This window comes from Amborella trichopoda, chromosome 13 (assembly GCF_054954075.1).
Source record: "Amborella trichopoda isolate Santa Cruz 75 chromosome 13, AtrichopodaSantaCruz75HAP2 v2.0, whole genome shotgun sequence".
NCBI lineage: Eukaryota > Viridiplantae > Streptophyta > Magnoliopsida > Amborellales > Amborellaceae > Amborella > Amborella trichopoda.
The window spans coordinates 47463011-47482896 of record NC_142348.1 but is presented as its reverse complement, the minus strand read 5'-3'; the positions used below and the strand labels follow the sequence as shown (position 1 = coordinate 47482896).

Sequence of the window (19886 nt, the reverse complement as noted above, 5' to 3'; positions counted from 1 at the left end):
AGTTATTTTTTAGAGGGCACGGAGTATGGGATGTAGTGCTGTGTGGATTAATAGGCTTGTATGGTCAGTTTAGGGTAGGAAAAGGATATTTAGGTCGACAAAAGGCGAGTTTTAGGTCCCAGGTAGGTCTAGGAATGCGGCTAGGTGTGAACCCTAGAGCTTCCGGTTGTGGTTACCTAGAAACTCCCTTAGCCAAAGTAGGGTGTCTAAATAGGCACATCCAAAGTGCAAAACATTTTCCAATTTGAATGTATAAGTAGTTGTGAAAACATAAACTTTTTGTTTTCGGCTTCTTCATAGAGAAACAGTTGTCATGGATTTTATGGAAGTGTTCTGAGACTTGGGCATAGCCACTCTGACTCGGGCAAGTAGTTTTGGGGGAGTAGGCTGCACGACAGTTTTTCAAAGTTTAATTATATTAATACGTCAAGTTTAAATCAAATGTCCTTGAATGGCTTTACAACTAGTCCTCCTGCTTTTATTCTAATGTAGTCAGTGCTCAAATCCAATTTTTTTATATGATGGGAACAACATTCGAATCCCATTGGTAATGGGAACAAAATTCGAATTCCACTGGAGAACGAAATGTAGGCCCGCTAAGAATGGAACTCATAACCTCTTGTAAAGAAGTCCACTTGCTGCTTGCTTCATTAAAGTGGTGCTCATATTATATTTTTTCTCTTTATTTCCTTTAAAAGAAAAGATGAACAGGACTCAGACGAGTTATTTAGACTCACCCAAGTAACTCGTCTTGGCTAAGGTCCCAGTGCCTTGGCCGAATCGATTTTCTATACCCTGCTTTATGATTTATTTCTTCTACGCATCAAAAGTAATGCAAACAGTTCAAAAGAGAAGGGTAGATATAACCTGTAGCAACTTAAGCGATGAAAGTTTCATATTCAATACTCAAGCCGATGAGTGTGTGGATGGCCAAATGTTCATTTGGAACTGGATCTTGTGCTTCTGCAAGTGCAACTGCAATAGATTTGACTTGTTTTAGATAATAACTCATGGATTGTTCATAGCTTGTAGCTCATAATGAAGTTGGAGAATATGTGTCTTTGGGTGGTGATGATAAAAAACAGTTTAGTGTGTTCTATAATTTTTTCACAGAGGACAACCCAACAACTTGTGCCAAGACAGGGTCCATTAAGGTTGAGTTAAGCCCACGCAAAACGAACTGATTAGTTGAAAGCCAAGTTAAGTAATCTGGATTGATTTTTAGTTTCTATTATACTCTTCGCATTTGAGAAGCTTCATCGAGCCGGGTGAGAGTCGTATACAAATTTGTGGAGATTCTGACTACTTAGGATAGGCATAATCTGAGGTTTCCATAGCGGAAATAGTGAACTTCGCTGATAAAAGATAACCTGTGAATTGAAGCTACCTCCGATCGTGGATGAAGGAACAAGGCCCTTATTGCTCTGATACCATACCAGAAAAATATCTTGTGTTCCTTCTTGAACATATGAAGCTTTCATTAAACAGAAGTGTCCCTATGACTCTTACATGTGGTTGTGATTAATGGTTACAATGGATGAGCCATGAGGATGTTACAGCTTCTTTCAGGACATCTTTATTTCTTACATTATTTTGGTTTTTCTATCTACAGTTAGAGAACAAAACCAATATATAATCCTGTCCGGATGGAACACAACTCAAGGGCACACACAAGTATAGCTCAGCTCAAGGTTAATTCAAGGTTTTGGGCATCCAAAAGAACTCTATAACTACTGCTAACCGCCCCAAAAATGAGAAATGCATAATGCCATGAGGTAACATGAAAGAAATAAGAGATAAGGAAGTACTTCAAAATACATTGGAAATCTATTTCAGAGCAACTCAAAAGTTACAATAAGAACAAAGCACACAGTTCCAGGCTCCTTATTTATGATGCAACCAACACAACACACAGTTGCAGACTCCTTATGTAGAATCAATCTATCTGATAGGAGGAAACAAAGCGGACTTAGGACCGAAATATTTGAACATATTAAGAGGAAGACTGAAAAGATACCAACAACCATCGAGGGATTTCATGTTTTGAATCTTGTAACAACCTCAATGTTTACTCCTTAGACATGAGGCTTGCGCTCCTCTCCTAACTTGAAGTCAGTTATTTGAATTGCAGTCTTTGTCTTGTCAAGATTGCTGACCCTCCTCGACATGAAGAAATCTCCCCACTTGTATTCTTTGAATTTAGAGGGGTTTTCTTCAGTTACAAGCTCCTCAATAGGCTTAACCATCACATGATATGAAGGTGAAGCTACAGTGACCATCGAGAACCTCTCGTTCTCTGAGTTTACGACAACTCTATGCACGATGCACTCATATTCGTCGTTGCTCCAAACCTGTTAAAATGTATATAAGATCAGTGTAATTTTGTAGTGCAAACACAATGAAAATAGTTGAAGAAAACTCATTGGCATAATTTAGAGGTGGGAAAATATAAAAGGAAAAGTATATAATTCCAAACAATCCTTAACATGTTTTTATGTTTAAGTGTTAATTGTGTATATTTATAGATAAAAAATACCCACATGTATATGTTATACATAGAGATGGGATATGTTTGATTATTCCTTCGTAAGGAGTATTGTCTTAAATTACTCAACACTCATGGGACATTTACTCTTTTTTTGTGATACAAAAGATTTTCAAGTAAGGGCACTTATTTTCATTAGTAAGGGGTAAAATAAATATTTTTTTATGAATAGAATAACATTTTATCATAATCAGACCAATTAACATTTTATGTGAGTAACATCGCAATTATTGCAGCTGTTATGCATCCCATGTGGGGGTGCTGTCCAGCATAGTTAATAAAACAACTCCGTACCACAAGACTTTCTTCTTACCCTTAATTAGTTACCTAAAACACTACTAAATTAAATTTGTTCTATTGTACATTAAGATATCAAGTGCCCAAAATATTGAATAGGCTAAGAATAAACTCCATAAAAGGGAACAACCAAACAAGATCCAAAATAGATATTCACATATATTTATAAGAGCTACTTCTATAATTATGTTAATTTCACGCTTAAAGTATAGTTTTACATGTAAGGATTATATTAGGGTACTTATACATATTTACTTAATCTATTCACTATTTTTGACACTCAATACTCTTACTCCACATAGTAACCTTTTTGCCTAGGGGTATTTTAGGTTATTAAACATAAGTAAAATTGAAATTCTTGATAAAAATAAGAGCATTTATTACTGATAGTGCAAGATGACATCACCCACACGGAGCAATGATTGTTTTTTTACCAACAGTAAATGCTATTACTTTTTAATAGAAATATTTATCGTACTATTCCGAATACTGAAAAATGCCCTTACTAAAAAAAATTTGTGCCATAAAATAAGGGTATATGAGTGTCCAAAATAGTTGAACCTTCATAGAGTAAGTTACATGTTTGCAACCATGAAAACCTCGATGTAAACCCTGATCCAATATATTCAGGTACTAAATGGATAGTGGGTTCATTTTAATCTTAAGGAACAATTTGGTAATTATGAGAGTGTGTAATGATCTCATAATAAACAAACAAAATTTTAACAACTCTTTTTATAATTTATAACCGATTCATCCATTGTCCCATTCTTCATTTTTGGGAAAGGCTAGAATTTTGTTTTGGTGAAGGGGGACGGGGTTGGGTCAGATCATAGGGGAAAAATTCACTACTCATGGCAGGAATGAAACATAAGATTTCATGCTGTGGCACCAATTACCCTGACCGCTATGCTTGGTGTCCATTCCTATTTACTGAGGGCTAGATTAGTTTTAACCTTTGGATGTTGTGTTATGCATTTACTCCCAAACCACTAAAGGAAGGTCGAGCTAACTACACATGTATTTTTTGTCTAATACCTGTAGAACACCTGCCATGATGACCACCACTGAATCAGGAATGGGTCTCAGTCGGAGCCATTCACCGTCCGATTTTCGCTTCAACTCGAGCCCACTGACTTCATTTGTGGTCAGGAGGGTCAAGATAGCATGGTCCTTGTGAGCTCCTTTGCCTAGAACCAATTCGGGAGTAGGGCATATTGGAAAATAGTTGATTCTAGCGTAGTTCATGTGGTTCTCAAGGTAACGGTTGAAGCGATCAGCTGGTAAGCCTAGGCTGAGTGCGATGAGCTCTAGCAATTGGCACATCAATTTTGAAGCAGCCTGTGTAAATTCCTCGCAGACTTTCCTGTCATGGAAAAATTCAAAATTTATGCTATTTATGGAGAAATAGGTGTAAAACCTTATGAGGTTCTTGGGTATTTTAAGGAAAAAAAAGGAAGGAGAGAAAAAAATAGATGTCCTGGTTGTGTGACAAAACTTAGATAATAGCTTTCTCTACTAATTCGATTGACCGGAAATATTAAAGGTGCTTGTGCGCCCCTTAGGCTCAACTAAAAAATATAAAATTATTTTAAAAATAAAAATTGATCAAACTATCTTTGAAACATTTAAGAGTATTTTGGTCAAATTTTAAGTGTTCCTTAATGAGCCTCGTAGTTCCATTGAATTCAAATTAAACATAATTGCAGAATAATTATGACTGTCCATTTTCTTTTTTTTTCTTTTTTTAATATAAAATGCTTTTTTTAATATGAAATGCTGGGAGAGTTGTATGTACCCTTTAAATGTTCAGGATACTATACTTTCCATCTAATTTATTAAAGGAAAAAGTTTGTATAAGGTTGCAATCTTAAAATGTAGAATTAAAGATGTACCTCAAAAATCCATCGGAAAATGTTCTTTTAATGTTGAAAAACCCTCAAATCGATCATCTCGACATCGAGATGCATTATTATGAAAAAAAAAAAAAAAATATTTTGAGTCCTAAAAATAGTGCATCTTGCAACACATTATTTAGACCGTCCATTTTCAAGATTTTCATATATTTATAGATCTACTTGATTTTAACATTTTTGGTATTTAAAATTTTATAATTAGATATGAAAATAGATTTTCAGATAATCCTAAGACTTTTTTACATAAAAATATCATATTACAATAAAATTTGGAGTTGCGCCTTAATTGGATCATTGAAGGTTGCAAATTTATAGAAACCACATCCTTAATGAAAAACAGAAAAGAAAATGTGCACAAATTTATACCGTAAAGGACCTGGAATTCATTTTAAAAAAAAGGAAAAAATATTTTTAAACTCAAATAAAAGACAAAATTAGCAATCCCAAAATCACATATGATAAAAATGTCAAAACTCGCCAATATGGAACATCATCGATCAAATCCAATATCTATATAAGTTATAAGAACGAAAACCAAAACTAGTCTATGGGCAAGCTTGGTTCGTAGGAAATCTCTATTTGAAAGAGAATCCCGGCAGACCACTGCTTTCGCATGTTTGATTCATAGGAAAGCCGACCGCTCAAGGGAAAATTCTTTCTCTAGTATGGGAAAAAGCACCGGACTTCTCAATCCTAGGTAAGAGACTTGGACGTTGCTGCAACTATTAGATAGCCCAAAGACAAAGATTTGGAGATGTCGAATATCACAAGCGTTGAAAACAACGTATGCTGTTGCAAATATCAAATAGCCCAAAGGCAAAGATTTGGAGATATCCAATATCACAAATGTTGAACACAACGTATGTTTTAGGATGGTCCAACATCATCAATATTGAATAGACTAAGAAATAAGGGTACAATGATATTTAACGGGCCATGAAAATAAAAAAAGAATTAAAAAACCAATTTCCCATCTATTCGATGTTGGAAATATTGGATGCGGGGTAAAACTATAAAAAATTTAAAAAGGCGAACAGTCGACGGGAGCAGGGGAGCTCCATGTAAGTTTGGAATAAATGTGGAGCATATTGTAATAAACGGGAAAAAAACTGATCCCCACATAGATGTTTCATTTCATAATTCATAGTAGGAATAAATTTTCAAAGAATCTGGGACCAAAACTGCTTTTGCTCTTACTTTGGTTGTTTAAGGTTGATACCTTGTATAAACTGCACCCAAACTTCTTCTATGGTAATGAGAGAGGGCAATAAAAAGTTAGTCAATACTCGATACTTTTAAGAAGAGAATTCTTCCTAAGAAAAAAGCACATATGAGCCAATCTCCATGAAAAGGAAAAAATAAAGAGAAAATAAAGAGAGAGGATACGGGGTCACATCACTCTTTAAATCAAATATCCTTTCTCTGTCGATCCACAAACACACAATCAGGCAGTTAGTATGCAGCATAGATGAGCTCTTTATTAGAGTTTTACAGCTGATCTTAATGTTCGTATATAAGTTGCCTCCATTTCGAATGCTCAAAAAAAAGTTGCCTCCATTTTGTGGAACATTTGAATCCTATTTTATCCTAAACAAAAAATCCTAGTCATCCTACAAAATGAAGCTTAAATTTTTAATAGAACCTTCGGTTATAAAGATGGTAGGATAGATGATGGAATTGAGGAAGAGATAAGGAGTTTTGTATATGTTCTTGTGTGGAAGTGTGTGTGGGGGTGTGTGTGAGAGAGATGGGGCCTCTCAGATACCGAAAATCTGCCGGGTTTTCTGGCCACTGGTTGTGGAGAGTAGATGTCTCTTGGCAATCTGGCTCCAACGATGCTGGGATCGAAAGTTCTTTATTCAACATGAAGTCGAAAACCTCGGCCCAGTCCCGTATGTTGTTCGTGTGGTCACTTTCATTGTAACCCCATGGCATGTTCGGGTTTCTGGCAACCTTTCGCTTCTCCTCAAAAGAAAGTTTTGAAAACTCAGACATAACTCTTATAACTTCGGGCCAAAGGCCTGGCGCCACTCCGTGGTTTACAACCACAAAGAAGCCCCATTCCTTTAAAGATATGTGTACTTGAGCGACGATGTCCGCCAAGTCATGAGAATTTGGCGTCTGGAGTGGTGAAAGGTCAATTACAGGAACGTCTTCTAAGTATTTTACAGTGTCGGGCTTTGGCCGGAGGTGAGGTGGTACCATGGTAGAGGCCTCAATGGGTGGTGGGAGCATGACGGTTGAGTCTACCGCTGTAGGCATCTTCTCTTTCTTCCTAAGGTGTTTTCTCTCTCTGGATTTTTTCTAACAACTTTTTATTACTAGAAATTAGTCCTAATAGATTTTTTTTTAATAATATCTTGCCCAATAAGCTAATTTCTATTAAAAAGCAGCCTGCATTGCACGTTTGGTGTTTTAGGACAAGTTATAAGGTTTCGAACCCTAGACTTTCTTCACACAAACCCGAGATATCTACCACTAAGCAGCAGATACACGAAATGCCTACCACTAAGCTGAAGCCTAAAGGACTGAAGATAAAAAGAGGGAAAAGATAAAAGATGAGAAAAAAAAATAAGAACTTCACGTTCAAGAAACTTCTCACAAGCACTTGAAAGTATTCTCTCAGTAGCTCTTTACTGAAGCACTGGTTTCCTATGATCAAGATGTACATTTTGTCCATTGCGTCCTCCTTTTATAAGTGGATAGTAAGGTGCAAAGTCCAGGAGGTTCATTATTAAAATTGAGATAATGAAAAATCATTTCATTTTTTTATTCGGAACCTTAGCCTGTTCTCGAAGAAAGATAGCAAAAAAAATTATGCCTAAAGTCGATACCAACAGGATTTTATACACCAATGCTTCCATAGATTCGTTCGTGGTTTACAACAAAATTAAATATCGCTTCCATACCTGTTCATTTGTTACCTTGCTTCGTTTTTTTTTGTTTCATTCAAAATTCTCCAGATTTGGTGGAGTATCTGAGATACAAGATGACAATTTCTAGTGAAGATATTGCCTTCTTAGCATATACGATTGTACAGTATTTTTGGAAAAGGTATTGGTTGAGTCGGGCAACACATTCATGTGCTCTGATTGTCAAGGTTTTAGACTTGAAACATTTCTCAAATTCTCATGGATGAATTTGGAGCTTGAAAAGCAGTGCAAATATGATATCTTTTCAGGAGCTTGAAAGGCAGTGCAAATATGATATCTTTTCAGTAAAGATGAACCATCTAGAAGAAACAACAAAAGTAGATAAGGGAGAGCCTTTTATGTAACGCCACCCACATAAACTATATATGTGACTCCTGATCTTAGCCGTCACAATTGAGTAAATGGTTGAGATGGCTTGAATCACAATGTCACAAATTGGGTCGTAACGATCGTACCTTGATTGGACAGCTCATAGTTTTTTATTTTTTAATTTTTATTCTACAAATAATTTTGAAACAAAATTTGGGGCATGCATAGATGTGACAGGGATGCACATGATAAATACTATAAAAAAAATATTTTTGGTGGAAAAACATTACTAGAATACCCCTGAAAATTTCATGGGCATTTTTGTCATTTAGTTTTATAGAAAATATTGTCTTTTTATTTTTTCAGGTTCACCCTAATTTTATGATGGAACACCCAAAATTTTATCTAAAAATGTTCTGTAAAAAAAAAAGAAAAATTATGCGTAACATTATGGCATGAACAATCGTAGCTGTTGATTTTGAATCGAAATGCTAAAAAGTGGGGTCATATATAACTTAAGACAAGATTTCTATGCTTCCCCTACAACATAAAACTTATATACTTCCCCTTATCCAACCATCTATTTTGAATGGATGGCTAAGATTGCCCCAACACAATGACACGTCTCTACACTGTTTTATTTTTATTTTTTTTGTTATAAACTATTTTGACACCAAAATCTGGACATCCACTTTCCTATTAAACTTGCACTAGCAAAAAATATAAAAAAAAATATTTTCAATAAAATAAAATAATCAAAATACCCTTGAAAGTTTCAAGGGGTATTTTTGTCATTATATTTTATCGAAAAAATATTTGTAATATTTTTTTTATAGGTGTGCCCTAATTAGAAGTTGGCACGTACCAAATTTCATATTCATATAATTTGTATTAAAAAAACTAAAAATAAAATACTGTGAGACGTCAGATCTAAGATCAAACGGTGAGTGGATCTCTTGATCAAAATTGGACGGCTGGATGGTAGGTTAAGTATGGAACTTCTATGCTGTAGGGGAAGTATAGAAACCTTTCCTATAACTTATACGTTGTTGGGGTCACATAGAAATATTTTCCATCCATAAAATATAGGGAAGTTTATGCCCATTCTTTTCCAAACTAAAAATCCATGGCCATTGTAATTTATGCTCATTTCCTTGTTTTCATTTTTTTTTTTCACCCAAAATGCTATTGGTTCATAATTTCAAAATCCGAACCAAAACTACTAACATGTCAGTTTGGAAATTGAAAATCCGTATGGGTTTTTTTGTAAACCTACTAGCATTCATATTTTGAAAATCTGGTGGAGAAAGAATTGAGTTAAGTAGGAGAGGATGGGGAGTCGGATTTTTAAAATCCGAATCCGAAACTCACAAAAACCGTTAACATTATGAAAATCTGAACTGGTAGTTTCACTAAATTCATTTGGAATTTCAATTTCTCAAACGATATGTTAATGGTTTTGGTTAGGATTTGAAAGTCTCAACCTATGGTATTCTGGGGAAAATAAAAAAATAAAGACAGGGAAATGAGCGTAAATTAAGACACTTTGGGGATAGATTTTTACTGCCTAAAAACATACAAAATATTAGCATAAACTTCCCTCACATTTATTATAACGTTATAACCTCCTACAAACCAAACCCAACTTAGAATATTCTCTTTTAAGTATTATAATTATGTCAGGTTCATGGTTTAGTGGTCCAAATTATTTTACTGAAACCCTAACCTTTATCTAATCAATACTTGCATTATTGATACGGTCATCGCCCAAAAAACAAGTGACGACTTAATGTCCTCTTGATGCACTGTTTTATATTTGTGTCAAGGTAGGATTCCCTCCAATTTCTCCCGAAGATATGAACCTCACTCTTCATAGATTCACTAAATTCATTTGGAATTTCAATTTTTGAAACGATATGTTAATAACTTTGGTTAGGATTTTTAAAGTCTCAACCTATGGCATTTTGGGGGAAAAAAAAAAAGATAAAAAAAAGGAGGATATGAGCATAAATTAAGACACTTGGGTCCTGAAAAACATACAGAATATTAGCCTAAACTCCCCTTAAATTTATTATAGAATTGTGGAGTTTGAGATTCCATTACTAAATATTTTTCAGCGGCGACTCACTACAATAGACGCACCTAAACCTTTAGTTTACTCATTGGGAGACACTTACATGAGGTCATATCTAAATGTGGATCATCAACATCAACGTCGCTTTTTTCCAATTAATTAGGGTTTGCTACGCGAATTCTGATCCGTCATTTTAGTTATTAAAGGTCATGGCCTTAGTGAGGCCATCAATCCCTATATCTTTTCGGATTATTTCGAACTACGTCCTTTTGAGTCTATCCCTTACCCTTTTCTGTCTTTTCGTTTTAACTAATTCGCACCTCCTTACAGGTGTTGTACTTGGTCAGTGCCATACATGGCCCATCCACTTAAATCTACTATCTCTTATCTTATCGCCTATTAGTATCATACCTAAATTCTTCCGAATGGATTTATTTGAAATTCTATTCCTTCTTGTCTTGTCACTCATCTATCTCAACATTCGCATCTCTGTTACTCTCATTCTATGGGTATAATGTTTTTCGTCCGCCTGACATACTATCCTATATGAACAAAGCTGGTCTTACCGCTGTCTTATAGAACTTGCTTTTCAGTTTTATTTGTTTGCAGCAATCATAAAAAATTCCAATTACACATCTCCATTTTACTTACCTAGCTCTAATTCTTTGTGGAACATCTACCTCAATTTCTCCATTTTCATTAATTATCTACCCAAGTTAACAAAAGTACAGTCTCTTTTGTAGTTCCTGACCGTCAATCTTAACTACTTTCTCGCTTCTACTCCTATATTTATTAAACTTGCATTCCATATACTTTGTCTTAATCTGGGTAATTTTGAAACCTTTGGATTCTAGAGCATCTCTCCAAAGTTCTAACATTCGATTGACATCGTTTCGGGTCTCATTGACCAAAACTATTATCTACGAATAACATGCATCATGGTACCTTATCCTGTAAGTGCCTAGTTAGGTCATCCCATAACTAAGACGAAGAGGTACATGCTCGATGTTGGTCCTTGATGTATATCTATTTTCACTGAAAACTTACTCGTCTCTCCACTAATTATTTATACACTAGTTAGCCCTCCACTTATTATCGCTGAAAACTCACTCATCCCTCCACTAATTGTTCATACACTAGTTAGCGCTCCATCATACATATCTCTCATGATGTAGTGTCTGGAGACTCATTTCTTTTTCAAAACCTGCCAAATCAAATAAAGAGGAACTCTATCATAAGAATTTTTTAGATCAACAATGACTATTTGGATATCTTTTCCCTTTGCCCTAAACCTTTTAGTAAGTAGCCTAAGTAGGAAAATATCCTCGTTATTGACCTTCCTAGCATAAAACAAAATTGGTTTCCAAATGCACTCGTTTCATGCCTTAGTCGTTGCTCAGTCACTCTCTCTCAAAGCATCATACTATGGCTCATAAGCTTGATCCCTTGATAGTTCGCATAATTATGTATCATTTGTTTTTGTAAATAGACAATATTTTCCTCCATTCGTCTGGCATTTTCTTTGTTCTCAACATCTTGTTGAACAACATCGTCAGCCAACCAATGTCAGTCCCCCATGCACTTTCAAACCTCTATCGGGATACCATCTAGTCCTTAAGCCTTTCGTATCTTTATCCTTTTCAAAGCTTCTTTTCGCTATCATAATCCTAAGAATGTATCTATGACCTCCACTCTTATTCGTACCAATAGTTCATTCTATTGCTAGGTTCCTATTGTATTTGTCATTTCATAATTTTTGAAAATAAACTCTCCACCTTTCGTTGAAGTCGTCATCCTTCACTAAAATCGTTTGATCATCACTCTTAATGCATTTAATATTGTTTAGATTCCTACACTTTTTCTCTTTTATTTTTTCGAATTTAAAGCATTTTTCACCTTCTCTTGTTCTCAGTTTATTGTATAGATTACTTCTCTTGTTCTCAGTTTATTGTATAGATTATCATAAGCCTTAAGTTTACCTTTACTTTGTATTTGTTTAGTATTTTTTTTAGCATTTTTATATTTTTATAAGTTTTTATCGTTTCTGTTACACTACTAACTTCTATAACTTGATCGTTTTTTTCTAATGACTTTTTGAACCTTCATCATTCCACCAACAAGTTTTTTTATCAGAGTTTCTTTTTCCTCTAAATTCTCCTAAAATTTCTTTTGTCACTTTCTTGATACAGTCAGTCATCTCATTCCATATTACATTGACATCATTTTCAAAGTTCTATTTTCCTTATTCAACTATTTTTTCCGTAAATAATTATATTTTCTCATTTTTTAAATTCCACCACCTTGTTCTGAGATGCCTAACATTGCCCCTTATTTTCCATTTCTGTATGCAAACGTCCATGACCACAAGCCTACGTTAAGTAGTAAAACTCACTCCTGGGATAAGCTTACAGTCTTTACACGATGAACAATCTACCTTCTTAATTAGGAAGAGGTTTATCAGGGTTTTATGTGATCCACTTTTATAAGTTATTAAATGTTCATGTCACTTTTTAAGGTAAGTATTTGCTATTGCTAAGTCGTAGGCCTTAGCAAAATCTAAAATAGTCTCACCCATCACAATTTTTTTCCCAAACCCATATACCCCATGTACCCTTCATATCTTTTACTATCCTTTCCTACATGACTATTTAAGTCCCCTCCTAAAAAGTTCATCTCTCCATTTGGTATATCTTGGACTATTCTATCTATGTCTTCCCTAAATTTTCTCTTAATTCTATCATGTAATCGTACTTGTAGTCCGTAAGTACTAATTATATTAATTATCTCTTCCTCTAATACAAATTTAATTAATAAAACCCAATCACCGATTCTTTTGACATTAACTTCTTTTTTCTTTTAAACCTTTGTCTACTATTTTGCCTCCTCCATTTCTATTATTATCCTTTCTTGTCCACCAGAGTTTATACACATCTACTTATTTAGCATTTTCTCCTTTCCATTTAGTTTTTTGTAGACAGACTATGTTTACTCTCATTCGTCACATTGTATCCACTTATTCCATACCTGTAAGTGTTCTTACATTCCATGTGGCTAGACGAATCCTATTCTCTTGGACTAGCTTCTTTACTCGTACTCTTTCATGATGTCGCAGTAACCCTTATCTATTTTTCATGCTTTACAAAATTCATCTTAGGGATAGATTAGGATGTGAAATGCACCTTAAATAACTGCAGATGCATTTCCACTTTAGTTCAATTATTTGTAGCTCAAAAATAGATGTGATGCTAGTACAAAACCAATATAAACCGTCTAAAAACAAAACTTAAAAGGACAAGTTTTCATAAGGTTGACGGTTTAAATTATAAAATTAAGATGTGCCTAAAAAATCCATCAAAAAGGTTATTTTGATGTTGGAAAATCATCTAATTGATTATCTTGACATTAAAATTATGAAAAATATTGATATAAAAAAAACAGATTTTAATACCTAAAAATGGTATATATTGTAATACATTATCTGAACTGTTTATTTTCAATATTTTCATGTATTTATACATTTCCTTGATTTGAAACATTTTTGAAGTTTAAAACTTAATACTTCGACGTGACAATAGATTCTTGAGTCAGTCTAAGAATTTTCAACACTAAAATTTCATTTTATGACAAAGTTTGGAAATGCACCTTACTTTGATTGTCCAACGTTGCAACCACATACAAACCAAACCCAAATTAAAATATTATTTTTTAAGGTCCAAGTCCTATAATTATTTCAGGTTCATCATGTAGTGGTCTAAATTGTTGTACTTTAACCCTCAATATTTCTATGATTGGTGAGATCATCTCCCAACTAACAAGTGACGAGTTAATGTCATTTTGTTGCACTGTTTTATGTGTGTGTCTAGGTAGGATTCTCTCCAATTCCCCCCGAAGATATCGACCTAACTTGTCATAGACCTGAGGTGTGCTTCGATTCATCTCACTAAAGCTTAAATTATAGGTTACCTTTCAACGAAAAAAACAAAGAAAAAAAACAAATAGAAACGGACCTCAAGTGTTGGATCCTTTCGCGTCTTCGCTTCAATTATCATTACCTACCCAAAAAAATATTATAATTGCATGTCTTTTGAGAAACGAAACCTTGTCTCTCTAGTGAGCCATTCTCATTTGTCTTAAATGTATTGGACTCATTCCCTTCTATATAATATAAGAGTTTTTCTCTAAAAGAGAGAGAGTCTCTTTTATATATATATATATATATATATATATATAGAATTTGCAGTTACTCTTGCTCTCTCATAAAGAGATGTTAGCTCACTAGCTAGCGCTATAGTGTTAGCTTAACGTCCCAAATTGAATTTAGGCCGATTGTATTTCGTATTTGAGTTTTTTTTTTTTTTACAAATCCAAATCAATTAAAATTTTGAGTGCCTATTATCTAAAAATTGGAGAATCTAATAAAAATGTCAAAAAATCGATTCACAAAAAATAAATTGATCAAACTACTCCAGATACGTTTTAGAGGTATTTTGATCAATTTATATTTTATGAATTTTTTTTGTAATATTTCTATTGGATGTGCCTTAATGAGAAAAATGGATGCTAGATTTGTAGAAAAAATATTAAATTATATTGCAAAATGAGGTCGGGACCATGAGATCAGCCCAGATTTAAACTAGGTCGTTGGGCTAACATTGTAGTTGTTAGCTAGTGGGCTAAACTTAGCTTTTCCTTATAGTGTTACCTCAATCAAATGGTAATGATTGTATTTTGTATTTTGAATTTTACTTTTTTGTCTACTTTTCCAAATCACTATAAATTATGAGTGCTTATTATCTAAAAATAGGATAATCTAATAAAAATATAGAAAAAATAAATCACAAAAAATAAATTTATCAAAATACCTCAGAAACTTTTTTGTTTGTATACTATGAGACCATTTATCTTTGTTACAAGGAGATCACAATTACTCATAGCCATTAGATGCCTATGGGTTGTCACGAAGTTGGAAAAAAATTTCTCTGAACTTTGAGTCTTGTCAATGACACACTCAAAACAACTCATTTTGAATTAACTGACATCAATACTTAGGACCTCCTCGTACTAAAATTAAATGGTATCTTCGTTTATATTTCCTATAAAATTAGATGGTGTCTTTGACTGACATCAATTATTTATGGTATCAGAGAATGATTGATCCTTTCCGCATTGGACCTTGAAGTCATTGCTCAATCTAAGTAAGTTATTCTCTCTATACACAAATCTCTCTCTTCATAAATAGTCCTTATATACCCAAAATCTCTAAACCCACTCGCTCTTACCCTCTCAAATCAAATAGCTCTTCGCTGGAATGGATGCTTCATCCTCATCAAATACAAACCCTATCCTTCCACACTTAGTGTAGGAAATTTTGGGTCTATTAATTGACACAAAACAACTATTTGTTATAAGAAATCCAAATTCTCTCGTTGATTGGGAGTCATAAACTTATTGGATTTATTAATGGTGATTGCATTGTACCAAGTCAAAAGCTTTCTTATCCTAAATGTAAGAGTGAAATCGAAAAGATTTCCTCTTCTTAAAGCTTGGCTCATAGGGATACTATAAAAATAGCATCTCAACCATGTTGCTAGCCTTAAGATTTCTGCAGAAGTTTGGAAATGGCTATAGAATACATGTGCAAGTAATTATAATGGTAGGGGGTTCCAACTTGCCCAACAACTTTAACTCTGAAAGAAACTCTATTACAATACATGTGCAGATCAAGGGTATTTGTGATGATTTGGCGGCTCTAGCAAAACATGTACTAAGTGAAAATAAAGCATTTTGGATTCTTAATGGACTTGGACCAAAATATGATAGTTTTAACCTTGTCGAACAACACATAAATTTTGGACCAAACAAAACTATTAGGAATTACAGAGGAAGAGGCTAAGACAACTTTGGTGGTTAATAGTTTTTCAACTCTCAAGGATATCTGTTCGTTCGAATAGGCTACAACGATAATGGGGGACATGGTATACTCCAAATAAACCAAGGAGGTGATGGTGCACCTTGCAATCAAGGTTGAAAGTAAGATTCCCAAATGCAACAATCATCTTAAAAGCTCTGGGAAAATGTCAAATTTTGGGGAAATTTGGATATGCTGCAGTAAAGTGTTAGCATCAATCAACTCAATCATACTACCAAGTAGAAGACATTCCTCAAGGTCTTGCTGTAGTGACTATAACTAATTCTTAAGACTCTGAAAGGTTCCTGAGTACTAGTGCGTAACTCATATGATAGGAGAACCAGGTAAGCTGCTCAACGTTCATCATTATAGTGCAATAGATGTAGTCATGATTGTAAATGTTAAAAAATTGACTATTTCACATATTGGTGATGTAAATGTTCACATTGGGTCTAAAAACTTTAATATTTCTAATGTACTTTTGGTATCTGAGAATAAAAGGAGTCTATTATCCGTTAGGTAGTTTATAACAAATATTCCTTGTATTGTCGAGTTCTCCAAAATGATTTTTTGATTAAGGAAATGGGCACATGGAGAATTGTGGCGAGCGGGAGTAGAAAGGGTAGATTGTACACACTTAAGGATGTGCAACAAGCTTTATTTTCTAATCAAAATAAAAGAACATCAAAAGGTGTGGGATATCAATGGCATGAATATCCTCAAAATAATAATTTGCTTCTTAAAATCTAAACAGTTGATTAATGTTGACATATGAAATAAATCATATTCTGTGTGTGCTAGTTGTTAGATAGGAAGAAGTTGTTAACTCTCATTTAGTAGTACTGAGAGACCACTAATTATTTTTTTTTTTAAAGATTCATTCAGGCTTATGACGTCCTACTTCAATTTTTTCTAATCAAAGATATTACTTTTATGTAGTGTTTCTAGATGATTAAACTCGTTTTTCTTGGATTTAGCCAAAAAAAAGAATTTTTCCCAATTGTTTGAGCACAATTCCGAGCCCGATCAAACAATCAAAGTTCAATCTATCTAAGATCGTATCCAAACTTAATAATTGAATAGTTGAAAGATGTTGGTTACGTCAAATTTAGATCTATGAAGAGATCAACCTTAAGGAAACCTATTCTTCACAAATCTACCGTCCAACTGGCTTAGCTAATGTGAAATTCGAAAGAAATAGAAATAAATAGTAAAGAATAATATAAATCTGTTAAAAAAGATGGATGACATTGAAAATAAAGATAGAAACTATGAAAAATGATGAAACAAAGAAAGAATAAAAGATATACTAAGAAAATGAAAGTAATAACTTAAGGACATAACAAAACATAGCAAATAAAAGAAAATAAAATAGAAAAGAAATAAAGAACCTGAAAGGCTGGGCCCGGAGTTGGGATCAGATCAATCATGAACATGGAGCCCTTACCATTGATCTTTGAAACTGCAGATTCAATTGAATGAAAATACCTCGAGAAAAGAGAGCGATGCTTAGGAATTTTACATCTAAGGCTTTGAGTGATTGAAAATGGTTATTTTTTGTCCATAAAGTTGCTAGAGCAGGATCCTAAAACTAGGGTTTAGTTTTGAAGGACTAGAATTAAGGTTAGGGTTTCATACCATAGATGGCCGAAAATCGTTTTGAAAAGGCTCAATTTATGTAGAGCAATCATTCAAAACAGGAAGGTAGTTCATCCAAACTAACTTGAGGCTGCCACTTGGCAGCATTGGGATATGCGTCACAGGGCCTTCTATTCCTATTGACTTGACCCATGTCTGATAGTTGTTGCCCACAATCAAATGCAGAAAATCTTTAGATTTTCTGTTTTGAAATATTTTATTGCTAATTTAGGTTTGAAAATATCGGAGTAATGGATCTTAATGTAGTTCCTCTAATTTGAGTAGGAACCTGTTTATTTTAGGTGATTTGGTTTTTTAAATCAAGGATTTGGAATTTCTAATAATATTTGGCTTCCTAAAGCAGGACTTTAGAATCTCAGGAATATCTAGGCAAGATTTAGGGAATATTTAGTTTCCTAAGATTGAATATTTGGCATATCTAGTGATATTTGGGATGATTTAACTTCCTAAGTAAGATATTTAGGGAATATTCTAGGGTCGACTATGGTCTTGATATGGACAATGGCTAAATGTATCCTACGGTGTACTAGGAAAGTATGTTTTAGAGTTCAAGAATTTGGAAATAAAATTGTATTTAGAGGGCTGTCTAAACCTTCATTTATGAAATTTCATTATATGGTTGAAAAGCAATTTGTGTGATGGAGGTGGTGAGTTTGCTAAGAAAGAACTTAATTGCTAATCTTAGTGGTAATGGAATTATGTAACATATATCATATCTAGGAATCCTCGAACAAAATTGAATAGCTGAAAGGAAACATAAAAATACTATAGAATTAGGTCTTACAATAATATTTTATGAGAAATTCCTAAACGATTTTGGGTTGAAGCTTTTAATACTGCAGCATTTGTTATAAACATGATTACCTTAGCCAATTAAAAATGGATGCACCATACCCTTTGTTGTTTGGCCACTTACTATACTATTCTTTGATATGGATTTTGGGTATCAGTATTTTGCATACCATCGATATTATGTTGCAGATAAATTTAGTCATTGTTCTCTTCTATATGCATTTTTAGGATTTATTATTCAGCATAAAGGCCATAGATATCTGCATCTACCCATAGGATAAGTCTATATCTCTAGACATGTTATATTCGATGAAAATATTTATCCATATGGTAACTCAAATTCTTTGTTTGATGGCGCTCAAGTTCATAGGGATATGTCTACTTCTGTAGAATGGTTTGAGTGCTATGAACCTAACTTGGAGACTTCTTTCTCTTCTAATTCTTCTGCTCCACATAAACCACCCATATGGGATGCCTTATATGTGTTTGCTCCTCTAGATCTTGCTTTGCCCTTCAACACTGGTAACTCTCCAACTTCCCTTATAGAGGAAGATATCACCTCTATAACACCAATGTAAGATATCCAAGATAATGTATATGTGCTCATGGTGATGAAAACCTTCTTCCCAAGAAACCAGCCAATCTAACTTTTCAAGAGCCCTTGAGTACCCATGTCGTCACATAGTAATAAGAACTCGGGATGGTACTCAAATACATCGTATTCTCCTGTTCAAGGTGGCAATCTCAGATGCTCCTACATTTTCTATCCGTACTGAACCTAAGTCCATCATGGGAACCTTGGTTAATCCCAATTAGCGTCGTGCAATGCAAGAAAAAATTGAAGTGCTACATGTTAATTCCACTTGGCAGCTACTTCAGCGCATTCTACATATGAACGTTGCTAGTTGTTATTGGGTATATAATATAAACTAAAGTTCGATGGCGATCTACAAATACTTAAGGCTAGACAGGTTGTTAAAGGATTTAATCAGGTGATAGGAGTTAATTTCTTTGAGACATTTAGTCGGGTTATTAAGCTTGTAGTGTTCTATATTATATTTGCGATAACTATTGTGTATCACTGGACTATCAAAGAACTTGATACGAAAAATGTTTTTTTGCATGACTTTCTTAAGGGAGCTGTATTTATGGAGTAAGCTTCTGGCTTTATCATTTCAAAGTATTCAAATCACATTTTCAAATTAAAAAGGGCTTTATATGGTCTCAAGAAAGTACCTTTTGATCAAATTAGTGCCTACCTATTAATACTGGGTTTTTCTTACAATATCGTTAATTCATCTATATTTGTTTGTCACTGTCCTTAATGCATTGTTATACTTCTCCTCTACATTGATGATATTGCTGTTACTGGTGATAATTTAGATATTCTAGAAGTATATTTATCAACTCGGAAGGGAATTTGTAGTAAAAGATCTAGGACCTCTTCACTACT

The 19886-nt window shown here is 33.9% G+C and overlaps 1 protein-coding gene across 4 annotated transcripts; it reads right to left on the bottom strand.

Annotated features, from left to right (window-relative positions):
* Positions 1-1805: 1805 nt before the first annotated feature.
* On the bottom strand, positions 1806-17691 carry LOC18438322 (protein DMR6-LIKE OXYGENASE 2). 4 transcript variants are annotated; one of them, XM_088856710.1, is made up of 3 exons: positions 17621-17691; positions 3881-4208; positions 1806-2351 (listed from the first exon to the last, which is right to left on the bottom strand). In XM_088856710.1, exons 1-3 carry the CDS (start codon positions 17671-17673, stop codon positions 2076-2078), a joined length of 657 nt encoding a protein of 218 aa, XP_088712836.1. In that variant the 5' UTR covers positions 17674-17691; the 3' UTR covers positions 1806-2075. The 4 variants fall into 4 exon arrangements, with proteins under 4 accessions (XP_088712836.1, XP_088712837.1, XP_088712838.1 ...); XM_088856711.1 differs by lacking the exon at positions 17621-17691 and adding an exon at positions 17374-17613; XM_088856712.1 differs by lacking the exon at positions 17621-17691 and adding an exon at positions 17430-17613.
* Between the last annotated feature and the right edge of the window lie 2195 nt (positions 17692-19886).